The following is a 23,034-nucleotide window of genomic DNA, read 5'->3' as shown; positions in this document are numbered from 1 at the left end:
ATCACACATATCAATAAAATTAAGATCATGTATTATTTCATGGTGCTGCAAATCTGAAAACCAGGATTTTATAAAGATGATACATGAAAATATTATTATGAATTTCTGATTTTAAAACTTGAATTTTAAATATGAATAATGTAAATTCTGGAAGATATCTGGCCTACATTTGAATTAATAGGAATTTTAATTTGTTTTGAATGTGCATTCTAAGTTTAACTTTTTAAAAAGATTTTGAAATCAGATTTTCAATCGGAATTTTGCTAGTAAAGCAGAAATAAGTTACTTTGGATCAAATGTCAAATAGTATAACGAATATTGCAATGTCAGTTGAATAAATTATTCTCTGGGACTAATAAATTAATAAACAGCATAAATAAAAATGCCAGTAAACATGTTTATATTTGGTTTTGAAATTAGAAAAGGATGAAACAAATTGTGAGCTTTCTTTCCACATCCCTTTCTTTAAATGCACTTTCCTATTTCATATCAGTACCAATGAATATGTATTAGATTCGGCAAGAGCCATCATCCTCCAAACATGTGACATGACTGGTCCTTGACAGATACCTTCTTAACAATTTATCTAATGTACTCTTGAAGCCACCTAAGTTAGTTATTGTATTGTTTTCTGGTAACAAATTCTACAGATTCAGTTTAGTGTGGCTATCGTATCAGGACTACGATTAATGTTAAACACTTTAATTTGAACTCATTCTGAAAAATGTGCAGTGGAGAAAGCTCATGACATTATGATTTTCATTAAAACTTTGAGATTACTGGCAAATATGCATTAGCATTCCTTGTTTGTGATATATGTTACCTTTTTAGCAACAGTTTCTGGTGGTACATCTCGCCTTCCAAGGGGATATGGATTCCATTGGTTGCCAGAAGAAATATCTTCCTGTCCATTGTCTAAAATGCTGCTTTGTTGTGATGGGGTCTATTTTTAAAATATTGATACATTACTTAGTCAGAGTAATGCAAGCACTCTTTTTGATACTTTATAATCGTATAGGCACAATACATATCTTGCAGTTTACTAATTATGCACAAACATAAACATCAGTATATGCATGTGTACTTAGATACATGTATTAAAAATAATATACTTTTATAAGTTGCTGAAAATTGGATAAAGACCTTAATAGTCTTCCAAATAATATGTAGAAAGTTTCAATGTCAGAATACTGTATTACCATTGTTTAAATATGAAGGCTTAAATCTTAGAAGGCTTGTTTTCTATTTTTAAATACTTTATAATAGGCATTCATACTATCCGAATGGAAGAAAAATGATCAATTCTTTCTCCTATCCAAAATTTAATATTAGGAATGGGATGATAATTAGTTCAAGCTGCCACAATGTCTCTATATCAGTGTGATTGGTGGCAGATAAATGAATGAATGCATGAATGACTAAATAAATAAATGACTAAATAAATAAATGACTAAATGATTAAATAAATAAATAAATAAATAAATAAATAAATGACTAAATAAATGACTAAATGAATGAATGAATGAATGAATGAATGAATGAATGAATGAATAAATAAATAAATAAATAAATAAGGATTGTACAGGTAGTCTTCAACTATAATAACTATTGAGCCCAAAATTTCTGTCGCTAAGTGAGATGTTTGTTAAGTGAGTTTTGCCTGATTTCATGACCTTTCTTGCCTCACTTGCTAAATGAATCATTGCATTTGATAAGTTAGTAACCTGGTTGTTAAGTGAATCTGGATTCCTCATTAACTTTGCTTGTCAGAAGATCGCAAAAAGGGGATCACATGACCTTGGCACACAAAAATGGCTATCAATATGAACCAGTTGACAAGCATCTGAATTTTGATCACATGACTCTGTGAAAATGGCCATCAATCACTTTTTACAGTGCTGTGGTAACTTTTGTCACTAAATGAACTGTTGTAAGACAAGGACTACCATAATAATATAATCTTTATGGTCCCATAGTAACTTTTATGTTATAAATATGAAAGGGCTGATTTCAAGTAGGGGAAGAATTTAAAAAAGAGATTATATTATTATATTATTATGATAGGTGAATAATTTCTGTATTTTAGATGCATTGAGGAATCAACCATCTTGCAGGACCTAAACACTGTTACTGTAGTATGGTATAATGCTTCTAATGTCCAGAAAATAAAAGCATTTGGAATTAGATATACAGGTCCTTTTGCTGCATTTGTCTATATGAAAACATAAAAGTTCAGAATGATAAAATAATCGTAGGAAACATTATCATATACTCCTGATTAAAAACATCATAAAAGAACTGAATGAACTTTACCATAGTCAAACCTTTTTTTTTGTGCAGTAGAACTTTACATATCAGAAAACAGTGCTTAGGCATTCTTTGTAAAACATTTAATTAAGAAACAATACAGTGGTAGAAACTGCCAACCAAATGAGCCTTGAAAAGATACAACTGCTTTACTTTGAAAATTTTGTAATACTTTTTCTGAATGCCTTGTACAGCCCTTTTTTCCTAACTTTAATTAATAAATGAATTTTCATTAGGGACTTTTACATGAAGACTTGTTCGCCATTTTCTTAAGTGAACCTTTTAATCAAGGAATGTCCAATTCACAGGAAGATCAACGGATGAGAGAAATTAATGATTAGTTTAAACTGCTCATAGTACTGTATTACCATAACTTCTTATTATGCATATTTTGATTACTTGTAAAGAAGCAATCACATGCTTTTTAATAACACACTCATTTCCTTTCTTTGGTCATAAATATTCTTGGCATTATCAGTCTTACCTGGTTGAGGCAAATAAATACACAAATATTTTATACTTTAAAGGTGGGAGACAGAAATCATAAATGTAAGTCAAATCCTGTAAGGATTCTAATAAATTTCTAATCCAAAGGAAATTCTATGCCATTATTCTAGAACAAGGGTGCCAAGCTCACTGATACGTCACGGTGTCATGTGACGTATCGGGACATTTCCCTCCTTTGCTAAACTGGACATGGGTGTGGCCAATGTGTGATGCATCCAGCCCACTGGCTGGGAGTTTGACAGCCCTGCTCTAGAACACTTCACTGTATGTCTGGGAACAACCCTTAAGCAACACATGGATTGGCATCAATCCAGTTTCTGTATTTATAGGCATACCTACATCCAATTTAATTTTAAGTGGGTAAACAAGAGCTTGCAATGGGATAGAAATTTCTATTTATACCACATTCTTACACGACATGGTCTTAAGTTCAAATTTGATTAATATTTTCCATTAATAGGAGAGAATCATACTAAGATGTCAGAATCACATTACTTGTAAACTACACAAAACAGTTACCGTATATACTCGAGTATAAGCCGACCCGAGTATAAGCCGAGGCACCAGTTTTTGCCACAAAAACTGGGAAAACTTATTGACCCGAGTATAAGCCGAGGTTAGAAAATGCAGTGGCTACTGGTAACTTATAAAAATGGAAACCAATAAAATTACATTAATTGAGACATCAGTAGATTAAATGTTTTAGAATATTTATTTTAAAGAAAACCAGTAAACTAGCTCTGTAAATTTAAAAGAGGGTAAACAAAAGCAATCTGGTAATAACAATAAATTAAAAAGTAAAAAAAGTAGCTCAATCAGCAACCAAGCTAAAACCTATTTCTAAACCTAACCCAGGGCTCTTTAAACTTGACAGTTTTAAGACTAGTGGACTTCAACTCTCAGAATTCCTGCACCAGCCATGCTACTTCAGGAGTAGGAGTTGAAGTCCACAAGCCTTAATCTTTCCAGGTTTGAAGACTCTTGCATTTCTAACCCTAACCCAGGGCTCTTTAAACTTGACAGTTTTAAGACTAGTGGACTTCAACTCCCAGAATTCCTGCACCAGCCATGCTACTTCAGGAGTAGGAGTTGAAGTCCACAAGCCTTAATCTTTCCAGGTTTGAAGACTCTTGCATTTCTAACCCTTACCCAGGGCCAGTGTTCCCTCTAATTTTTTGGGGGGGTGGGCGGAAAAGTATAGTGTCTGAGCGGCAGTCCCTTTGGGACTGGGAGGCACAGAAATAATAAATAAATAAACAAACAAACAAATAAAAAACCCACCCTGTTTTGCCTCAGAGAATTTCAAAATAAAATACTGTACTGTGTATCTATAACAGTGAGCTCATAATAGGGCAACTCTATCAATATCAAAATGCCACTTAAATAGTTGAGCTAGTTTCAAACTAGATTTTGATTTTCTTTCTCTCTTCCTTACTCCCATTCTTTTTCTTTTTCTTTTCCTTCCTCTCTTTTTTCTATCTGTTTCTCTCTCTTCCTCTCTCTCTCCTTCCCTCTCACTCTTTCCCTCTCGGCTTCTGGGCAGGTTTGGAAAACTCTGAGTTGATGATGATTTTTAAGTGAGCGATTGCTCACTGCTCAGCTTAGAGGGAACTATGCCCAGGGCTCTTTAAAATTGAGTTTTTAGAAGCCTGGAGAGAGCTCATGCTGTTCCCCTCCCCCCCCTTTAGCTTGCTGGCTAGCTCGTTGGCTGGATCTTCCACCCCTGATCCTCCCTCCTCCTCGTCTCCCTTTACTGCTCCATGTGTTGTGCAGGGAAGCAAATTTGCTAAAGAGATCCACTTGGGACGACAGCAGGGGGAGGAGGAGGAAAGGAATGAGCTGTTCTCCTCCTCCTTCCCCAGCTGCCGTACCAAGTGGATCCCTTTAACAAATCTGCTTCTCTCTCCGGTTGGGGGCTTCTAAAGCCTGGAGAGAGTTCATGCCGTTTCCCCCACCCCCACTTTAGCTTGCTGGCTCTCTCCTCCCCCATTTCCCTTTATTGCCCCATGTGTTGTTCCGGGAAGCAGATTTGCTAAGGGAGGGCAGCAGGGAATGCTGGAGGAGGAGATCCAGAGTAGCCTGCAGCCACAGAGGAAAAGGAGGAAGAGGAAAGAAAGAAGAACCCTCGCCGACAGCATAATTATTTATTTAAGTACCGGTATTTTAAAAATAAATTTAAACTCCTTGTAGCGGCAGGAGAGCGAGAGAGAGAGAAACAAGCCTTTTCCTCGGAGGAGGAGGAGCAGTTGGCTGGCGTCTTTGCTTGAGCCGGGGAGAGGAGGCAACGGCCCCACCCTCCCCACAGCTGCTTCTCTAGGAGAGAACTGCTCCTCCTCCTCCAAGGAAAAGGCTTGTTTCTCTCTCGCTCGCTCTCCTGCCGCTACAAGGAGTTTAAATTTATTTTTAAAATACCGGTACTTAAATAAATAATTATGCTGTCGGCGAGGGTTCTTCTTTCTTTCCTCTTCCTCCTTTTCCTCTGCGGCTGCAGGCTACTCTGGATCTCCTCCTCCTCCATTCCCTGCTGCCCTCCCAAGTGGATCTCCTTAGCAAATCTGGAGCTTCTGTCTTCTCGCAAGTGCCTCCTCTCCCCGGCTCAAGCAAAGGCGCCAGCCAACCACTCGAACAGCGCGCAAGAGGGGGAAAATGGGAAGCCGGTGAGGTGGGGGAGGGGTGAGAAGACAGAAGCATGAATCCACCCCCCCCCCTCACTGGCTTCCCATTGCGTTTTTCCCTTCTTGCATGCCGTCGGAGCTGTGGGAGGGGTGGGGCAGGTGCCTCCTCTTCCCGGCTCAAGTAAAGGCACCAGCCAACCATAGCCCCAAGAGCTCCGGCATCGTTGGAGCTGCGGAGGATGTAAAAGTGTGACCTCCACAGCCCAGTCCCTGCGTCTAGCCTTCCCAAAGGCACCCCCGAAGCTGCCTCAGCAGGCACCTGCAATAGCTCCCTCCCCCGCCCAAGCCAGAAATGTCTGCTGGGCTCCCGCGGGGCGCCCTCTTGTGGTGATTCGGCGCCCTCTTGTGGTGACCCGAGTATAAGCCGAGGTTGGGTTTTTCAGCCCATTTTTGGGGCTGAAAAACTCGGCTTATACTCGAGTATATACGGTAAATGTAAAGAACAATTCATTAGTTCTTCCAATTTCAAGTTCATATATAGGAATACAATATCAGCTCAATGATTAAAAAAAGAGGATGTAGATCAATAGAGAAAATCACAGTATTACAGTTATTTCAATGCCAGGACCCGCTAGCTTGTTTCAGTGATGTCCAACACCTTTTTATACACTGAGAAAAAAAACCATATACCTGCTTACAATAGGATGGTTCTTTTTTAAAACAGAAGAAGAAATAAAATGAAAGTAAATTATTAATGTTGCTAATTTTAGAAAGCACAAAGAGAGGGATCAATATCATATGTATATGCAGTAATGCAAAATGAGTAAGAGTCAAAATGTGCATTGCAATATCATAATGCAAATCCCATTACTTGTGTAATTGTGTTTAGAGTCAGGACACAATTACAAAAGAATACAGTGGTACCTCATCTTATGAACTTAATTCGTTCCATGACGAGGTTCGTAAGTAGAAAAGTTCATAAGATGAAACAATGTTTCCCATAGGAATCAATGTAAAAATGAATAATGCGTGCAATCCCCAAACTCACCCCTTTTACCTTGCATCGCTGGGAATCCCCACCTCCGGACTTCCATTGCCAGCCGAAGCGCCCGTTCTTGTACTGCTGGGATTCCCCTGAGGCTCCCCTCGCTGGGAAACCCCACCTCCGGACTTCTGTTGCCAGCCGAAGGGCTCGTTCTTGCGCTGCTGGGATTCCCCTGAGGCTCCCCTTGCAGGGAAACCCCACCTCCGGACATCCGTTGCTAGCTGAAACGCCCGTTCTTGTGTTGCTGGGATTTCCCTGAGGCTCCCCTTGCTGGGATTCAAAGCAGTGCCGGCAAGTTAGGTCCAACAGAGTTGGCCTTCTCTGGGTCCCGTCGACTAAACAATGTCGTTTGGTGGGACCCAGGGGAAGAGCCTTCTCTGTGGCGGCCCCGGCCCTCTGGAACCAGCTCCCCACAGAGATCAGAATTCCTCCCCCCTTCCTTGCCTTTCGTAAGCTCCTTAAAACCCACTTCTGTCATCAGGCATGGGGGAATTGAGACATTCCTTCCCCCTAGGCCTATACAATTTATGCATGGTATGTTTGTGTGTATGTTTGGTTTTTAATAAGGGTCTTTTAATTATTTTAAATATTAGATTTGTTATATGTTGTTTCATTATTGTTGTTAGCCGCCCCGAGTCTACGGAGAGGGGTGGCATACAAATCTAATAAATAAATAAATAAATAAAAATGAAGCAGCACAAGAACGTTGGCTGGTAACGGAAGTCCAGAGGTGGGGCATCCCAGTGCCGGCGGCTTGAGTTCGTAAGATGAAAATAGTACGGAAAAAGAGGCAAACAAATCTGAAACACTGGGTTTGTATCTCAAAAAGTTCATTAGAAGAGGCTTTCGTAAGACGAGGTACCACTGTACTTTACAATTTGGTTCCGTTAATTCATATCATCTATTCAGAACATCTTTTGCCCATTTGTGTGTATTTGAATAAGTTAAAAATATTTTGAACTTTATAATATATTTTGGAATACCACTTACATAATCAGGTGCCTATTTTTTCTGCCCAAGAAACTGACTGGATGAATTTGAACCTCATTCAGAACTTTCTATAAAATGTTGTGGGATATATCCCATCTGGATTTATAAATATATGTGGGGTTAGATACAACATATAGCTAACTCTACAACAGTTTACATACAGAAATACACAAATACAGTAAAAGATGTGAGCAGGACATACATCTGACATTTCTCTTGAGTTAAAGTTATAAGCTAGTCTTAATCAGGAATGTAATACAGTATCTGTAGATTCTGATTCCTGACATGCTATGTTAAATTAAATAAATTTGTAATGACCTTTGAATTGTAATGTTACATAGCTGAATGTTACTAACACCCCTGACATCTCTAAACATTGACAACATGAAACATAACTCTTAGATCTTTCCGGTTAACATATAGAATTCTGTACATCAGTCTGCAAGAGAAGAGCAGAAAGCAGCATGACCGAGATGTGGTGAGCCAAATTATTTGGAGAAGCAGAGAAATCACATGGGCAAATTAGGTTTAACTTTGTTTTTTGGATCACTTTTGGGACACAAGCATGAATAATAGAAATGAGCTAAAAAGGGAGAGGAGTGTGGAGGAATATTTATTATGTGACTTTGATATATGCAAGCTATCTCATACTTACTTTCGGTAGAGGTAGCTCTTGATGCATTTGGTTTTCAAATTTAGATTTAGTCTGCAAGTTTAATGTCATGCTTCTGCCCGCATGCATTGCTGACAAACCTCCAGAGCGCAGCATGCCAAGGTTAACAGTGTTGTGTTTATAAGCAGCAGTCTGAGTAGAGGAAATAACAATCACGTGACGAGATACGAACATACATGCTTATTCAGAAAACAATATTGCACATACATGATTTTCACATAGTCTCAATTAAAGCAAACAAACAATACCAAGAAATAAGGAGCTTATTTATGCATGCACCGTAAGACAGAAGCACAGAGAGTGCTAGTTGTACATAAAATGGTTACAGTACCATAAAAAGACTGACATAAAAAAGCAAAGTTCATACTAATGATCTCTAAATCATAGTAAATATTAAAAAAAAAACAAGTTAACTTTGTGAGGAAGGAAACACTGAGATGCTTTATTTATCTTTCTACAATAAAACATTATGTGTCATCTCAGAAACTAAATAAATTGGAAAGAAAATGCAGAAGGTCCAGAGTACTTTGAGAAAGAAAAAAGAGTTTGAACCTCCAAATTTGGAGGAAAGACAAAAAAGTTTAAAAAGTCAAATAAAATAATACTTGTTTGTGAATAAGCTTAACCACACCAAAACATGATGTGGCTGGATATTTGAATCGTTCACAACTGACACATCAGTTCCTAAACATCAGTAATGCCAATAGGTGAATTTCACACAGAACGTAAGACAACATTTATTACACTTTACTATCAAAAGCTGTATCTTAAAATTTATTTTACTCAATTTACTGCTGTATATTGTAACGTACAGTATATTATTTCTGCGTCGGTTATGATACTGACAAAAGATTATGCATTATATACTATCGAGAATCTAATTTAGAAAAAGGATAAAGATCTTGATTTACTCCATTCCTATTAAGTCTCAAACAGACTATGCTGATTTATTATATCCCTACGCAGTAATCCTCTAATTATGATTATAATGGAGTTCATCACAGTCGTGCTGGTCGTAAATTAGGTAACCCACATTGCCAACCTGACTTTACAATATTTTTTTGCAGTTTTGTTAAGCGACTACCAATGACTCTTGCAGTCACTAAGCAAACATTGAGGTTGTTAAATAAACATTGTGGTCATTAAGCAAACCGATGAACATTATAACCAGTTTTGCCCAAAACCAGAAATACTGGTTTTCAACAACTGTTGAAAATTTTGCCATGTGATCTTAGGAAGTTGCAAACAGCCATAAATGAGGGCCAGTTGCTGAATGCCTGAACTACGGTCACATGACTGTGAAGCGGCAGCTGTAGTAAGTTTGAATCTGGGTTGTAGGTACTCCTAGTGTGGTCTGTCATAACTTCAAGCAGTTGCTAAGTCACCAGTCATAAGTCAAGGACTACCTGTACTAAACAGTGATAGAAATGCTGACACATAAGAGAATTCTTGTCTGGACAGCTAAAACACAATCATAGGGAAAAGGAATCCTCAATCTGAGTATTGAATTGCCAGTTCTGTGTTAGCAAAAACTTCAGAAGAGAAGGATTTAGGGGTAGTGATTTCTGACAGTCTCAAAATGGGTGAGCAGTGTGGTCGGGCGGTAGGAAAAGCAAGTAGGATGCTTGGCTGCATAGCTAGAAGTACAACAAGCAGGAAGAGGGAGATTGTGATACCCTTATATAGAGCGCTGGTGAGACCACATTTGGAGTACTATGTTCAGTTCTGGAGACCTCACCTACAAAAAGATATTGACAAAATTGAACGGGTCCAAAGATGGGCTATAAGAATGGTGGAAGGTCTTAAGCATAAAACGTATCAGGAAAACTTAATGAACTCAATCTGTATAGTCTGGAGGACAGAAGGAAAAGGGGGGACATGATCGAAACATTTAAATATGTTAAAGGGTTAAATAAGGTTCAGGAGGGAAGTGTTTTTAATAGGAAAGTGAACACAAGAACAAGGGGACACAATCTGAAAGTTAGTTGGGGGAATGATCAAAGGCAACATGAGAAAATATTATTTTACTGAAAGAGTAGTAGATCCTTGGAACAAACTTCCAGCAGACGTGGTTGGTAAATCCACAGTAACTGAATTTAAACATGCCTGGGATAAACATATATCCATTGTAAGATAAAATACAGGAAATAGTATAAGGGCAGACTAGATGGACCATGAGGTCTTTTTCTGCCATCAGTCTTCTATGTTTCTATATGCTAGTGTTAATTTAGTGCATACGGAAAGGTATGCCTAGTAGTACTGAGAAGAAAAGAAGATTTGGACCATGAGAAGGTGTTTATCTAACATTTATTGGTAGCTCTTTAAAGCAGCTGCATCCTTCTTGAGGTCCTTAGGCAATTTCTGAAGCCAGTTCAACTGGTAGCCAATTGCACTCCAGAAAGTGGTATATGAGTTCATCTCTGCCTGTACTGCTGCATTCTGGACCAGCTGTAAGTTTCCACGTGCTGATTGTGCAGACCAACTGTCAAGAAAAACGGACATACAAAACAATCCTCCGTTTTGGAGTGCTGTTCTCTCCTTATAATCCACCACTTGGCCGACCCGTAGGAGTCCACATATCTTTCAGAAGGCACCTGGAAGAAAAGAGGTGTCTGGTGGAGTGACCTACAACAGCGGTTGAGGTCTGTGAACTTTAAAAACTTCAGAGAAGTTGAATGGGAAAAGGCTACGGTGCTTAATGGTGACTGAGAGGGAATGATCACAGACAGCTGGTTGAAATAAAGCGATGAAACAGCAGCATAGAGACAGATCAGATCTAGTCAAATTAAACCTTGGTAAACCTGTGAGAGTGATCTGGCTGGAAGATCAAATTGGACGCTTCTGAGAAGGGGAAGAAAAGTGGTCCAGAAGAAACAGCGGCAAATAAAAGTGGTGGCATAGAAGGAAAGCTTTAGCGCTGTGAAGTTTCCAATACCAGAAAGAAGAACGGAGTAAAGCAAAAATAATCCTGGGGTGGTGGTGTTCCTTTTCTTTTCTTCTTCTGAATTCCTTTTGAGAAATTTGCCTGCGTGCTGACAGCTAATGGAGCGGAAAGCCAGGAAGGGGAAGTGCTAACGAAGTGGAGAAAGTGAAGTGGACAAAGTCGAAATCTTGAATACAGACACCCGATTAACTGCAGGAAGCCGAATAATTGTAAAGAAGATTTGAGAGATATTACGATCCAAAGAACGAAAGAAATGAAAAGGACACAAATCTATTAATTAAATCTTTGGAATTGAATTTTGAACTGGAAACTTGAAAGGTATTTTGGATACAAGACAAAGGTCCTTGGAAGAGGTAACTCAGAGAGAAAGGCTGGGATGTTTCAGAGACCTGCAAGCAAGATTAGAGGTTATGCAGGGAATAATATGTAAAAACCATGAAGATATAAGTATATTGGAGAAATTGTAAATGATACTGGGGAGCTTAAAGAAAGAATTCAAGCTATGGATGGGAAATTTGAAGTATTTCTGCAATGGATTATAAAGACCGAACAAAAAGTTGATGCTATAGACGATAATATGGAAAACGAAAAGAGTTGATGAGATAAATGAAAGATTGACACAGGCTAGTAGGGACCTTGAACTGACAATATTTTTTTTTGAATTAGAAAAGGCTGCTTTTTTCTTGCATTTTCAAAACATTAGAGAGAAAAGGGGGAGGACATTCCGGATATGATGGCTGAACTGTTAGCAGGCACTCTGGGAATTTGAAAAGAGGAAATGGCTAATGAAATAGATGACATTTATCAAATACACATGAATTATGCCACAAAAAATAATTTCCCAAGAGAGGTTCATATTAGATTTGTTTAAAAATCAATAAGGCATGAAATCCTATCTAGAACCAGAGATGAGCCTCTGGAGTTCAGAGGAAGGCAACTAAACGTCCTTAAACAGGTCCCCAAAAGAGTGATAGGTATGAAAAGGCTGTATCAAACGATAACTTCCAAGTGATGAAGAAATATTAATTTCAGATGACTGAACCCAGAAGGCATAATGATAATATGGCAGGAAAAAAGATATAGGTTAGACTCAATTGAAAAGGCTGAGAATTTCTAAACACAATATATTGGTAATGATGATGCTACAATAGAAAGGAAAACAACAGAATTACAAGAAGGAGGTGAAATAATTACACAATCTATGGAAAAAGAAACACCTCAGATTGAAAATAGAGATAATAGGAGAGAAGAGGTAGATAATGAAAAGCAAGACGAAAAGAGAAATAAAGCTTTAAAGAGGCTACAACAATAAGAGTTATAAAACTAAAGTACAGATAGAATAATGGAAGAGGGAATAGAAATGATGTCTATAAATGTAAACTATTTAAATTCACCTCAAAAAAGAAAAAATATTTGCACAAGATAAGTAACATGAATTTAGACGTAAAACATCATGAGTTTTGGTTTGGCTCCGAGTTTGTGGTCTGGCTACAAACTCGAAGCCAAACCAAAACCCGGGATGTCACAGACTTACATTACAAAACAGCCGATTAATCTGCAAACATCAATTGCAACAACTACTAAGGATGTCACCCCTAATCTGCAAACATCAACTAATCTGCAAACATCAACTGCATCAACTACTCAAGGTGTTACCCCATCAACTAATCAAGATATTACAACACAACCAACCAGCCAACCCGCTTACAGCAATTAAACCAGCACTCCACACACTCCCACCAATATTTATAAAAAGATGGCAGCTCCAACCATGCTTTGTTCACCCTAGCACGAAGCCGAAAATGCCAGCCTGAAGATGATGAGTGAGACTTCGTCAAAACATCACCAAGATTCTATCAATCTTACACAGGAAAAGACTGAATAAAAAAGACCTACATACCCATGAAAATCTATGAAAACAAATATATATATATATAGTGGATAGTAGAACTTTAACATGAACATAGATGTAACAATTTAGGGCAGTGATGGTGAACCTTTTTTTCCCTCTGTTGCCAAAAGACCATACCCATGAGCTATCGCGCATATGTGAGTCCCCACACCCATAATTCAATGCCTGAGAAGGGCGAAAATAGCTTCCCCCACCCTCTGGAGGCTGGAAACAGCTTGTTTCCCAACTTCTGGTGGGCCCAATAGGTTTGTCTTTCACCCTCCCCAGGCTCCAGAGCCATCCCTGGAGCGAGGGGAGTGTAAAAATGCCCTCCCCCATACCCCGGAGGCTCTCTGGAAGCCAAAAACACTCTCCTAGAGCCTTTGTGCGAGTCAAAAATCAGCTGTGCTGGCACACACATGCACGATGAAGCTGAGCTAGGGCAACAGCTCGCGTGCCAGCAAATATGGCTCCATGTGCCACCTGTGGCACCTGGGACATAGGTTTGCCATCACTGATTTAGGGTATCTGAATGTGTACACTAGAAGATCCGTCACATATTTGTCTTTTGGTGTTATGTATGTTTTGTCGTTTCTATGTGTTTTATAAATAAAAAACTTTAATTTTAATTTTAAAAAAGTTCATATGTTTTTGTTTATTTAAACTTTATTTATTTTAAAATCCCATATCCAACGTTTTGGAGGTGATTGGGGCATGATTAGGGCAATAACTACTACTATTGAGCCCAAAATTTCCATTGTTAAGCAAGGCAGTTGTTAAATGAATTGTGCTCCATTTTATAACCTTTGTTGCCACATTTATTAAATAAATCACTGCAATTGTTAAGTAAATCATGTAGTATTAGCAAATATTCCTCCCACATTGACTTTGCTTGTCAGAAGCCAGCTGGGAACGTTACAAATGGTGATCACATGACTCCAGGACAATACCATTTTCATCACTATATGCCACTTTTCAAGTTCATGAATTCCGATTATGTTACCATGGAGATGCTGCAATGGTTGTCGAAAACTGTGTGTAAATGTGAAAACTGATTATTAAGTCACTTTTTTCAGTGCTGTTGTAACTTAGTGCAACACTATCTACGGTGAGAGAGAGAGACAGACAGACAGACAGGTAGAGAAAGGACACTGGTGCAAATATCCACTATTCCTTGGTTTTATTTATGTCCATTCCTCTCCTTAACCATCAACATCTAGGCATGCACCCAGGATGACAACATCACATAGAATGCTATAAGCACTGCTAAAAGCTGTCTCTCTAATGTCATATTTATATAGCAATATCTCTTCTTTTTAAAGGAAACACAAATGCCTAATTATATTCATTTGTACATACAGTAAAAGAAAAATAAAACTAACTAACCAAAAAATAATATTTACAGCTTGCTATAGCCAATTCTTGCTTTTCTTTTCCCTACTATTCAGATTTAGAATCAACAGTCAATCTTAGATCTGAGCCTTTTAGCAGCATGTAGCCAAACAAAGAAAGAAATCCTCAAGAAATAAGATATTCATTTTTCTTTCTCTTTCTGAGATCCTGTGTTCTCTAAACTAATGCTCTTTTTCCAGGGATTAGAATATGAGCTTTGTTGTTCAGAATAATGATTCATTGAAGCACATTTTTTAAGAATCTACTTTGAATTATAATTTTTCCACTATTATTCTCCTTGTCTCCCATGCTTCTGTGTGAGATTGCAATTAATTTGAGCATTGGAAAATAACTTCTTTATTTGATTGATTGTGGGTTAAAATTTTAGTTGTTTATTTAAGCAAGCAAGTTTCTTTTTTTTATATAGGATCAAGAGACTTCAATGAAAAATATAATTTAAACCATAGCACCATATCTAAAGCTTTTTTTGTGATAAAGTGACCCAGATTGTGGAGGCAATAGGCTAACTCTGTTAAAACAGTGCTATTGCTAACATGTTGTAAGCCGCCCTGAGTCTAAGGAGAAGGGCAGCATAAAAATCAATCAATCAATCAATCAATCAATCAATCAATCAAACAAACAAACAAACAAACAAACAAACAAACAATAGCCAGTTTGATGTAAGGTTAAGGTGATGGCCTAGAAACCATGGATCTGTGAGGTCTAGTCCTGCTTTACACATGAAAGCTAGCTGGTGACTTCAGGCCAGTCACTCACTCTCAGTCTAACCAATCTCACATGGTTATTGTAGTGTGTTTATTGATGGGATAATTTTCCATATTCAGCTTTGTTTGGAAGGAAAAAGGTTAATCTCTGTTCCTGAAAAGAAGTGGGATTCAGAAATCTGGCTAGTTCCTGTGTCTATTTGTTGTAATAATAGGTTTAACAAGCAACAGGTACTATGTTTGCACCTTTGTTACTTTCTAGCATTAATTGCTTTCCTTGTTGTTCGGTTTATCTCAAGTGTTTACACTTGAGCTTGCCTGGGTGTGAGCGCTGTCAATGAGCTTGTGTTTTAGTTTTAAAAGTATTTAAACGGTTGTGATTTAATTATCTGTATTGTGTTTGAATTTTTTCCTACCTCATAGTTTCTTTCTTTATCTGAGGAGAGGGTCTTCCTTCCCTGCTTTAGTGGTTCTGGCACTGTTCTTTTGGGGTATACTTCCAAGAGGCAGGATGCAAGCTTGGCACTGATTGATTTTACTACTTTTCGGGGAGGGGGGCACGTGATCTTTCCTTAAACTGGATGATTTCCTCAGGATATCTTGTGAGGTGAGACCATGTGGTCTCTTTAAGTGGTGCAAATGGATCTAAGGATTGCTTCTCTTGGGTGTGCTCTAAATGACCTCTCTGCTAAAAAGCTTCACTTTATGAGCAAGAGTTGACTGTTGATAGTTATCATTGCATTTTAACTATTTTAATTCAAGGTGCTCTGGCACCCTGCCTGATTTGTAACTCCAGCTTGCAGGTATTTCTAATCTAAGGATTGGTCTTTAGGGCAGCTTTTTGCAAGCAAACAAACGTTTTGTATTTTTGTACAGGTAATCCTTGACCTACAACAGTTTATTTAATAAACATTCAAAGTTACAATGGCGCTGAAAAAAGTGACCTGTTTTTTACTTATGACCATTGTAGCATTTGCATGGTCATAAGAGGGTAGGCGAGGTGAAGCACCCCTCGACGTGGGTGATGTCAAGTTGGCCATGCCCACCCATTCACATGACAACCCAGCCATGGCTACTCAGTTGGTCATTAGGGCAGAGAACCAGTTGTAAAATTATTTTAATCCCACCACTGAAATGATAGTTATCTTAGTCCAGTGATTCTCAAATAGTGCAGCCCCCCCCCCCAGGGTGTGTGTGGAGCAATGCCATGGGGGGCACGTAACCCTGGGGAACATGGTATTCTTTTGCCGCAAGGAGTAGGACGCGCATCCTACCTGACACTTGTACTGGTACTTCTATTGTGTTCCTCGGCATTGTGTCCAGGGCAGTTCGTTCTCAAAGAAAATGTCTTGCAAGTTCAATTAAACTTCTCAAATTTATGAGACATTTTCTTTTAGAATGGGCTGCCCTGGACACAACTCCAAGGAACACCACAGAGGTACTGATACAAGTGTCATGTAGGACGTGCATCTTGCAATGGGGTGCAAATTTGGGGGGACAGGTCGGGTGGTACTACAATACTATTTACAGTTGTGACAGAGAGTTGGGGGGGTTGAAAAATCTTTACTTCTTCCTGGGGGGGACATAACAGAAAATAATTGAGAAGCGCTATCCTAGTCAGAGGTATCTATGGCATGTGACCAGTGGTGGGATTCAATTATTTTTTTTTACTACGGTTCTGGCCTTGGTTTGGTGGGCATGGCAGGGGAAGGATATTATAAAATCTCCACTTCCTCCCCGCTCCAGGAGAAGGTTACTGCAAAATCCCCATTTCCTCACAATCAGCTTAGACTCAGGAGGCAGAGAATATATGAGGGCGGGATCAATCAGAGGTAGTATTTATCGGTTTTCCGAACTACTCAAAATTTCCCCAACAGTTTTCCAGAACTGGTCAGAACCTGCTGAATCCCACCTTTGCATGTGCTGTTTATGAGCTTATCAGTTCTACTACTTTCTACTTCTCTGTTCTTATTCACTCACATTCAAAAAAAATTCATGCAGAAAGTTCCAACTGTGTATTAGTTGTAGAAATATGCATTTATAATGCTGAATGGAAAAGTCAAGGTGAAGGGAGATGGTTGGATTTTGTAAACGTCTACTTCTAAAACTATTAATCATTGTAAAGGTATCAGTACTTAATTTTTAAATGATACTCCAATATGGCTATTCCAATAATAATGATGTTAAACTACTTTAACTAAACATTTAGTAAGTTCTTAAATACTTTCAACTAGATTAAACCCATGCAGGTTTTGAATTTTCATTTCCGGATGATTTAGCACTGAAATTACAATCAAAAACATTATAGTTCTGTACTCGTAGGATTATACAAATCAACAGCATATATTTCTTTTGTCCATGCAAATTAAATAAGATAAAAATAAGCTCTGTGATATAGCTGCTTTCCACATATACATTTTTATAAAAATAAAAATATTGTATTTGTTGTTATAACCAAATGGTTAATCACAGCTAAACTGTGAACAGTTTCAGATATTCATTGTTTTTCATTTTGTTTAAATGTAAAATGCATCAATAGATTCTGAAATATACTTAGTGGTTAGGATAACAGCAATTTTATGGCAAGAGCCAATTTGGTGTCATGGTTAAGTCATCAGTTTAGAAACTGAGAGCCAGTGAGTTTAGTTATAAAGTCAGTAGGAAAGTCTTAGGCAAGTCATTTTTTTCCCCTATAAGTGGCAATGGCAATCCAATTCTGAAAAATCCTTGGCAAGAAAACTTCTGGAACTTGTCCAGGCAGTCTCCGAAAATCAGAAACAACTGAACACGAAAAGTAACAGAAAATTTGAGCATAAGGAAAATATGAATCATATAGACTACTAGATGATTAATATTTTTTAAAAAAATCAAATCTTTTAGCTAACACATTTTAAATCTGAATTTTGCATTTCTTTTACAAGAATCTATAGAGATGAACTTCTTCACATTTAACCTATAATCAAAGCAATCTAAATAAAGCAAAACAGTAGACAACATAAATAATAAATTTGCAGGTCTTTAAAAGGCTGATAAAAGTATTTCTGGGAAAGTCTATGAAAGAGATAGGTCAGTGATGGCTAATCTTTTCATCACCGAGTGTTGAAAGCACACACGCATGTGACTCCTCCATGCACTCCTGCCATCCTGTGCATGTGCCCTGCTTTTGTGCATGCATGGACAGCTCCTGTGCATGCACACACATCCCACAGTTGTGTGACCCAGCGAGTGTGGAACTGCCTGCTGCATGTTCATCTCCTGCATGCACCCGCTCCTGTGCATGTGTGGCAGAGACCCGAAAACCAGCTGGCTGCTGGGAGGCACGTGCACATGCCAGTGCAGCTGAGCTGAGGCGACAACTCATGTGCCCGCAGAGAGGACTCTGCATAGCACCTGTGGCATGTATGCCATAGGTTCGCCATCAAGTAGATAGGTCTTTCAACAAATCAAAAGCAATACTTGTATACATTAGTGTAATCTCATTTTTTGAATATTTAAATATTTTTTACACTTTAACTACAAAATGCAATTTAACACAAAAAACAGTTCTGCAATTCTTTCAGTGTAGTTCAGTGTAACTTTCTAAGAACATCCTAAGATGTTGCCTTTTCCTATACACAATTATAAAGTTATAATTTCTGATGGAAACTGTATTTCTTAATTCTTTCAAACTGTTATCCTACTGAAAACTGCATGTCTCTATAGCCTTTACTCTTAGTGGATGAAGAGCTATAGGTGGCTGTATTTTGCATGGAATTCATTAGTCTGGGAATAATGAATTCATTTCACAATGAAAACAGCAGCAAAGGAAAGACATAGATAAATTATCCCGTAACAGTGTTGTGTTGAAATTACAAGTTCAGATTGAATTAGTTGTGAAAAATAGAATCAGAGAAAATCCTAAAACTATATGTGATACACTGCTCCTTTCTCTGCATATAGGACTTTTATATTATTTCTTGCTATTTCAGGTACTATAAAGCATTTTATTCAAAGAGTAAAACACCAACATCCTAATTATGGCTCCAAATACAATGTCTTGTAATTTACCTAGTGCAAAACACAACAACTTCCATTGAGTTAATCTGTATATATACCAGATAATACTTGTTACTGAAGAATATCATTTTTATGAGTATTTGTAATGTAACTTGGAGTTAGCCTATTCTGACGTGTTTTTACTTAAGTAAAGTTCATAAATATACCTATATACTGTATACTATAAATTACTATAAGTTAATTTACTTCAAAATACATTGGTTTAAGGCTTAGTTATCGGAACTTCAACATGTAATCAATTCCTGTAACTGGTAGAAATAGTATAAGGGCAGACTAGATGGACCGTGAGGTCTTTTTCTGCCGTCAATCTTCTATGTTTCTATGGTCTTCTATCATGGGTAAGGAAATCAACAAGTTAATCTGAAATGACTGAATGGCACATCAATCATTGTGCAACAAAAAAGAGCCTATCCATAAACATAGAAAAAACTCAATGAGTTTACTGAGTTTCTCTGGATGTCCTTCAGAATTCTGGATTGTGCCTATTCAGCACAATCTTTCTAGGCCATAAATCTACATCATGTTTGTTTGGAATTTATCCTGTCATTTTCATTTTATAATGTAAAAAAAAAAGTACAATATAAATACACCCTCGGTTTAGTAGTGTCTTGATAAATATTTTAACTTTAAAAGAACAGTAAGCCATCACTGAAGCATTATTTGAAATATTTTTTAAAAAAAATATAAGTGATGTTTTTTTTAAATACTCACTTCAAGAATTCCTGAAAAGTATACACATTTATCTATCTTAACAGAGAAATGCTTATAATATTAACAAGTAATCACTGCAAACAAAAATTTTGAATAAAAAAAAAACTCAAGGCATGAATTACAAAGAAATGCCAGACATACCCTGTCTAACCTTCTAGCTTCTATATGTCTAAGTAGCTGTTGTCTCCAGTCAGCAGGCATTTTACCACAGCTCTCATTGCCCTTCACAGGAGTAGGCCTTGTCTTTAAATCAGGGTTATCTGACGGCTTCTCACCATAGTTACTCAAATTATAGTCAGAAGGTATTTTTTCCAACAGAGCTGCCATTGTCGGCCTAGCTGAAACTGGCCTGGTTTGAGAGGTACCATAACTCTCTGTACTGTAGCTCCTTGCAGACAGAGGCCTCCTTTGCGTTAAGTTTTTAACAGGGAAACTTCCAGACTGGGCTTTCACTTCTTGATATGAAGGGTGTTCATCTTCATACCTGCCGTTTCTCTTGAGAAACTGGGATTCAGACACTGAAATGTTGCTTTGGCGTTCCATAGGTCCTCTGTACTGATGTCGGTTATACCTATCACTCTGAGGCATTTCATGAGGCTCACTGACTCTTCTATACATGGACACTTCAGTGGAGCTGGCCAATGAATCTGCTCTTCTTATAAATCCAGCCCTTGAACCCTGACTTGTCAACTGAGTATTGACAGTCTCTTCATTAACAGAAGGCTGTGAGAAGGAAAACATGTGTTCGATGGGTGGATATCCTCGGTAGGCTCTGGGACTAACCAAATCCTTAGAGACGTTTTTCGTTTGTTGGGGAATGTATTCTGGAGTATGTTGGAAAGGGGGCGGTAGTCTCTTTTCAGCTTTCACTTCTACCGATCCTTGAGGATTAAAACTTTGGTCAAACTGGTACACCTTTTTAGTCACAGAGGGCTTTTGCTGTTGTTGGACCTTTACACTTCCATAAGTCAGCAGTTCATCATCAAGCATTGGCACAGACTGGCTACGAGACATACTAGACATTCCATGATCTGACCCCAACATCTTATCTTGTCTGTCATGTATCCCTGCATTATCAGTAGTAGCTGCATAGTTCTCTAGTGGTATGTTATAAACTTTATATGCACCAATATCTATCTCATCTATACTTTGTGATTTCTTAAACCGGCTTGTTTTTATATCCCTCATCATTGGAGAAAGCCTCTCTGTACTTTTGCTGATGGAAATAATATTTTTAGAAAGCTCCGGGCGACAGTGAATGTGTGAAAAGACATTGCTGAGACTTCTATTAGTATTGGAATCGTGATATTCCCATGGTGTACCTGGAGAAAAAGTACTAGATATTTCAGAAGAGTCTTTAACAAGGTCTTTCCTTTCAGGTAAAGGGCTGCTATTAGGGGTGATCTCCAGCTTAGAAGGAAAAGCTGTCCTATCTTCAAAGGGGCTGGGTGTTCTTGTCCAGTTCTGCCAAGGGTTTGATGGAGGCACTTCTGATTCGGGGGTATTTCTGATAGTGGGTTGCTCAAGTTCTAGGGGAATACCAATTATCCTGTCTTGCCTAATTAAAGGCCTGCGTCCATGAGCAGATGTGCTTCTTGATTTGGAGCTTAAGAGAGGATTAGTGCTAGGATTCTCCACTGTGTTCTCCTCCGCCACAAATCCTGTGTTATCATAGTGAGAGCTGTCATTCCAACTGTCAGCAAAGGTATCACTCATTGGACGCCTATCATTGTGTTGCTGTAAATTTCCTGCTGGGGCAGATTCCCGTTGACTGAGTAATGGCTTGCTCTCAAGGGGTTGTGGAAAAGATTGGACAAGCCTGCAAGAAACAAATATTTTTAAAAACCTGCATCAGAAACCAATCAAGTAAGGCAGATTAAAATATTAATTAATATTAAATATTAACCTGATCAGTTTAACCCATCTATTACTGAATGGAATGTTAATCTAGGCTGGAGTGGAATATAAAAATTGGTTGGATAATCTGTTAATGCCAACGTTGATTTGTTTTAAATTCTGCAATAGACAAAATATTATACAAGCAGAAGAGACAAATTTTCAGAACAATGAGGCCAATGAAGCACTTCTAAGCTATATTGTTGTGCTTAACTCTTTTTTTTTTTGTTATCAATGAAATTCACCTTGGAATAAAATGTTTTCCATGCAAATAACAGAATTGGAATGAAGCAGAAATTGGACAGGGAGGGAGGGAGGGAGGAAGAGAGAAAAGTAATAGAAAAGCAAAAATAACTTATTTACTTACTTGCTTCCTCCTTCCTTCCCTCCCTTTGTAATAAATTCAGGAATACATTTATATACTAATGGAACTTAAGCACATAGCACTGAGCTTACCATCAATGTCAAAGTCTCTTTCAAAAAGTAATTGGCTATATCCCTGAAGGAATAAAATTGCCCAGTCGTTAATATAAAAAGGTGTATATTGATTGAGAAAAACTAGATGACACATAATCATTACATAACCTTCTATGACCTTTGATTTGTATTCTCAATAGAAATAGACGCTTGGGAATTTATGAAAGGTATAAGAAGTTTTAATTTTTTATTTATTCGTGAAGCATACAAAAATTCTGAATTCTGGATAGGAGATTCTCAGAAAAATCAAGAATCAAAGACAAGAATGAGATCCTAAGCATTATTCTTTGAATTTGGCTGAAATTATAATGACATCCACAAGCCCATGCTTTCAGAGATTACTTTAATTTTTTAAAAAAAATAATGTAGGATTTACTGGTATCGTTTTAGTTCTGTTTATTTAAGCTTTTTGGTTAAATAAACTATATATCCCTATAGGCAACTTGAATTCAATCAAATAAACATACCTGTTACCCCACAATGAATTATTCACTGCATCTTTAGCAGTAGTCTGCAAAGATCCTATTTTAACATGAGCATTAGAAGACCCAGAAGAAGCTTGTGATGGAGAGTAGTCTGAGTAGGTGCCTGAAGAAACACTGTTATTCATGCAGTGAACTTTATCAGCTTCAGATTCATCCGTTGATTCTGGGGAAAACAAAGTAACTTGCTAATATGAAATTAAAAATCCAGGGATGAATTTTTAGGGAAAAAAATAGCAATAGTACTTTACTTGTATACCACTTCACAGTACTTTACAGCTACCTCTATGCAGTTAAAAGAGACATCAAATTGCCCCCAACAA

At 37.8% G+C, this 23,034-nt stretch overlaps 2 protein-coding genes across 2 annotated transcripts in view; both read right to left on the bottom strand.

The window, feature by feature from the left end:
• The window catches only part of LRRC7 (leucine rich repeat containing 7), a 229,791-nt gene that overhangs the window by 21,960 nt on the left and 184,797 nt on the right, over positions 1-23,034 (bottom strand). The window contains exons 15-17 of the mRNA XM_070748538.1: positions 22,697-22,877; positions 19,998-21,675; positions 824-943 (exon numbers count right to left, since the gene is read on the bottom strand). Coding sequence (XP_070604639.1) covers positions 824-943; positions 19,998-21,675; positions 22,697-22,877 — 1,979 coding nt within the window. The remainder of the gene's footprint in view (positions 1-823; positions 944-19,997; positions 21,676-22,696; positions 22,878-23,034) is intronic.
• The window catches only part of SRSF11 (serine and arginine rich splicing factor 11), a 233,712-nt gene that overhangs the window by 82,315 nt on the left and 128,363 nt on the right, over positions 1-23,034 (bottom strand). The gene's annotated exons all lie outside the window — the stretch shown is intronic.

The sequence above is a fragment of the Erythrolamprus reginae genome, chromosome 3 (genome assembly GCF_031021105.1).
Source record: "Erythrolamprus reginae isolate rEryReg1 chromosome 3, rEryReg1.hap1, whole genome shotgun sequence".
Taxonomy (NCBI): Eukaryota; Metazoa; Chordata; class Lepidosauria; order Squamata; family Dipsadidae; genus Erythrolamprus; species Erythrolamprus reginae.
The sequence above is the reverse complement of the archived record's forward strand: the minus strand, read 5'-3'. Positions and strand labels throughout refer to the sequence as shown.